General features: G+C 45.8%; 1 protein-coding gene across 1 annotated transcript in view; it reads right to left on the bottom strand.

Annotated features, from left to right (window-relative positions):
- Positions 1-5000, bottom strand: part of mcf2l2 (MCF.2 cell line derived transforming sequence-like 2) — a gene marked incomplete at its 3' end in the record, with an annotated part of 171482 nt that overhangs the window by 22246 nt on the left and 144236 nt on the right. Inside the window, exons 23-25 of the mRNA XM_080547791.1 lie at positions 2907-2999; positions 1410-1488; positions 1-32 (exon numbers count right to left, since the gene is read on the bottom strand). The exon at positions 1-32 is cut by the window's left edge and continues 17 nt beyond it. Of these exons, the coding sequence (XP_080403917.1) occupies positions 1-32; positions 1410-1488; positions 2907-2999 (204 nt within the window). The remainder of the gene's footprint in view (positions 33-1409; positions 1489-2906; positions 3000-5000) is intronic.

The raw sequence follows: 5000 nt of genomic DNA on the forward strand, positions 1-5000 counted from the left end.
CTCTGTGACCCTCTGGTGGAGCTGGCTGGCCTCTGTGGAGAGAGGAGGAGGAGGGTGAGACACACACACACACACACACACACACACACACTCACATAGACATACATGCACATACAGAGGCACACGCACACACACACACACACACACACACACACACACACACACACACACAGCTGTATAAACTGGTCTAGTCCTGCTTGTACTGAAACCCCACAGAAGCTCTCTGTCCCCTTTCACTGGCCAACCACGGTACTGCAGCTCTCTACTGCTGTGTGGTCCTCTGCACCCTCCCTCCCTCCTTCCCTCCCTCCTTCCCTCCCTCCCTCCTTCCCCCGTGAAGAGAGAGACTGGTGTAAATCACCTCCAGCCCTCCCTCTCTCCATCCCTCGCTCCCTCTCTCTCTCTCTCCATCCCTCCCTCTCTCTCTCTCTCTCTCTCTCTCTCTCTCCGTGCTAGGCTAGAGACCACAGCCTAGACTCTCCTCTCCTCTCCACACACGCACAAACACCGACACCGACACGACACACACACACACACACACACACACACACACACACACACACAGCATGTCAGTCTAGCCCAGTCAACAGCACACAGAGGGACGTTCTTCTGTCTGTCAGGAGCCTCAGAGCGGAACTGGGATGGAAGGAGGGAGGGATGGAGGGAGGGATGGGGGGAGGGAGGGGGAGGGAGGGAGGGATGGAGGGAGGGAGGGAGGGAGGGGAGGGAGGGGAGGGGGAGGGGGAGGGAGGAGGGAGGGAGGGAGGGATGGGGGGAGGGAGGGGGAGGGAGGGGGAGGGAGGGAGGGAGGGAGGGAGGGAGGGGGAGGGAGGAGGGAGGGAGGGAGGGGGAGGGGGAGGGAGGGGGAGGGAGGGAGGGAGGGGGAGGGAGGAGGGAGGGAGGGAGGGAGGGGGAGGGAGGGAGGTTAAGTCCACCACCTCCCTCTAACCCAGCTTCCCTCCAGCAGTGAATACTCCACCTCTGTCTAGTCAATACTAACACCAGCCGCTTGACTCTGGGTCAGGGGTTCAGGGGTGTTGTGTTGAGGGGGTGGTGGACAGGTGGGGGGGCCTACTGTGTACACACACACACACACACACACACACAGACACACACACACAGACACACACACAGACACACACACAGACAGACAGACAGACAGACACTCACACACACAGACACACACACAGACACACACACACACACAGACACACACACACACACACACAGACACAGACACACAGACACACAGACACACAGACAGACAGACAGATAGACAGATAGACACTCACACACACACACTCAAAGTGGGGCTTACCCCTGCTCCCCTCTACCCACTCGGTCCTCCTGTACCCCGTGGTCTACACTGTAGCACACACACACACACACACACACACACACGACCCTACCTCTGCATGCCTCCAGCTGGCCCGTCAGAACTTTACGGATCTCTGACACCCACATGTTCTTCACGTCCATAGAGGAGGCCTGAGGATACACACACACACACACACACACACACACACACACAAACAATGTATATCAGTCCTTCTGTATGAAGCTTCACTATTCTCACAGTAGAGGATGTTTGTGTGGGTACTTTCGTCTGAGTTTCACTTAGTCCGTGCGTCTCTCTCTCAGTGGAGCAACACTGCCCTCCGGTGGTGAAAAGAGGTTCATCCAGGGCAGAGTCATTATGCATACGGAAACAGGTTTATATAACCAATAATTGATGCAGAGAGTGTAATTAACAGACATTACAGCACAATTAGTCTTGTGTTAACAGCCCGGATGATTTCGATGTATTTTGTAAATCGAGACCTTCTCTGTGAGTTTCTATGTTCTCCAGACGCAGCTTGTTCGTACAGGGACGTCTGACGCATATCTCCTCTCGTTTTCATTTGCTTGTGTTGCTGCTGCTGCTGCTGCATGCAAATTGGGCCGGCAGAGGCAGAGGTAGTCACCGGCAAGTGGTTCAGAGCCAGACAGCTAAACACGGCGGGAACACAAGCTGCATTGCGCCCGTGAGATGGATCCGTCCCGCGTGGAGTGAGAAGAAATATGATGTCTGCAGAAGGACTACTTAATATGTTACATTATCAGGGTTCCTACAAGTGTCAACAAGTCAAATTTAAGACCTTTTTAGACCTCTTTGAATAGAATTTTAGACCTATTCGTGACACCGTACGATAGCTTTTTGTCATCCTTGAGGTGATGAAATTAGGGATTTCACTGCCATACAGACAAAAAAGGAAGCGAATTGGCATTTTTTTGGGTTCCAGCTTGATTCATTTCCATGTAAATAGATGTGGTCGGACTGATTTCCTTGCAGGATCTAATTTTTAAGACCTAGCAACCTAATTTTTAGACCAAATAACTGGAAGTTGAGACCTTTTTAGGCCTTGTCAATCGGATTGCTGGATTTTAGACTTGAAGGCTTTTTAAGACTAGCGCGGGAACCCTGATTTTAGACATTTAAGCAGATGCCTTTATCCGTAGCGACTTACAACAAATAAATGTTGTCTAAAGTGTGTGAATCATCATCTATCCATCAGTCGTCATAAGAGAAACAAATCTATGCTCGGGCCAGGGGCCATGGGTAGTCACAATGTTAGAAGAAGGAAGAATTATGTTTATTTACAGTAGAGAAACTGCACAGGGGGCGGAATGGGGATGATACACAAACATTTCAAAAAAGGATTCGGAAAATATGCTTCCAGGCATGTAAAAATGATGTAGTGCATGAAATACTTTTTCGAAAAAGGCCAAAACCCAGGACCCCGAATGTCTGCAAATCCTAGAAACGCTTCTGGCTTAAGCGAAAACAGTTAAGCAACAAGTTCTTTATATGAAGAATTTCAGTTATTAAAAAACAAAAACAAAAAAATGTCAGTTGGTGTGTGTACCTGTATGATGTACACCTCCTCGCGGCCGTTGTACCAGACCTCAAACTTCTTGATGTCTCCTTTGATGGTCTCTGTGATCCCCACGGCACTCATCTGGAACAAGGTCAGAGGTCAACACACACAGATTGACATAGCAGATTTGACACATGTGAAATGATCTACTTCTGTATGTTCTGGTCACGTTAGCCTAGCGTGGGACAGACAGTAGACTTCTGTATGTTCTGGTCACGTTAGCCTAGCGTGGGACAGACAGACAGACTTCTGTATGTTCTGGTCACGTTAGCCTAGCATGGGACAGACAGACTAGACTTCTGGGGCGGCGGTAGCTTAGTGGTTAGAGAGGCCGGCTAGAGAAGGTTGCTGGTTCGATACCCGCATCAGGAGGGAGCTGCATGTGCCCTTGAGCAAGGCACTTTTTAACCCCTAATTGCTCCAGGGGCGCAGACTATGGCTGGTTGATTGCATGGCAAATAAAACATTATTATTATTATTATTATTATTATTAATATTGTTATTGTTATTATTATTAATAATAATAACAATAATATTACTATTGTTAGTAATATTAACTATTAACTACGAATAACTATTGTTATTATTAATATTAATATTATTATTGTTATTATTATTATTATTGTTGTTGTTGTTGTTGTTATTATTATTATTATTATTATTATTATGATTATTGTTATTATTATCATTATTATTCTGTACAGTAGAATTTTAGACAGAGGTGGTTTTTTTACATCGTAGGCTCTCTTTTCAGGACGCCAAAGCCCCATTCTCTGACTAGAAACAACCCGTAGCTAATATAATGTAAAGTAACAAGCAGACCTTGGTTCAAATGGTATTTTGAAATAATTTCCAATGCTTAGCTGTGCTTGATTGAGTTTGTTGGCCGAATAGAAAAGGGCAAATCCCACCCATCTGGAGATCCAGGCAGGGTAGAGCAAAGAAATGTAAACAATATAAAATACCATTTCGATCCAGAACTGGTAAGAACCTGTTCTCCGTTGCTTTGGCAGTGATGGACAAACTGCAAGAGAACTGAATGAAGTGTGTGTTCTCAGTTTAAAGTGTATCTTACACTACATGTCTATTAAAAATAGACTTAACACTTCTTTTTTAATGAATGTGTCATATTCAGAACTTGGCTTCAAGTAAATAAGATAGTGTCAGAACATTTCTGATTAGCTAAGTCAACTCAAATCAAATTCAGATGAGCCATGAATCAACACAGGCCTACACCCATCTGAATTTGGTGTGGGTGGAGGTATCTGAAGTTGTGAGGGGTGAGATCATCTCTGCTTTAACTCACACGTCACATGAGCACACATTCCGACTGGCTTCATGACCAAGAAACAGGGAAGGTTGGACCATTGGGACTGACTATGGCGTCATATACCATCAACAGGGGGAGATGTGACATGAAATATGTCAAAATGCAGCACTATGATGCACAGATCAGCCTTATAACATGTAATGTTAGATATATAACACTAGACAGGGAGCGCAGATGTATTTTTATTGCGTTTCCTAAATGAACGATATGAGGCTGGGAGGGAAAAATCACAATATACCCACTAGAAAAAACTAGACTACACCATTGTCTCTACCACACAAACCACAGCCAGTCATCTGTGACAGCAGCTGGTGAAACCGGGAACAAGTCGGCAACCAATCAAAAATGTTCAGACTTTTATTCTGAAACAAATTAAATAAACGTTGTTGAAAATCAACGACACACTCGCTAGTCAAGCCAAAACATCGCAATGCAATGGATTCGGTGAGTAATCCCCACTGCTACCTAGTTAGTGTAGAGCAGTGGTGATTACTCACCGAATTCATTGCATTGCGATGTTTTGGCTTGACTAGCGAGTGTGTCGTTGATTTTCAACAACGTTTATTGAATTTGTTTCAGAATAAAAGTCTGAACATTTTTGATTGGTTGCCGACTTGTTCCCGGTTTCACCAGCTGCTGTCACATTTCTCTCTTTGCTAACGACAGTTAAACAGCAGTTCATCTCCTGTAGTATTACAGTCATTTGGTCGTGAGCAGAGTCAACGCTGTTAGATAGATCAGTAAAACATGTT

The sequence above is a fragment of the Nansenia antarctica genome, assembly GCF_963989245.1.
Source record: "Nansenia antarctica genome assembly, chromosome: 17".
Lineage (NCBI taxonomy): Eukaryota > Metazoa > Chordata > Actinopteri > Argentiniformes > Microstomatidae > Nansenia > Nansenia antarctica.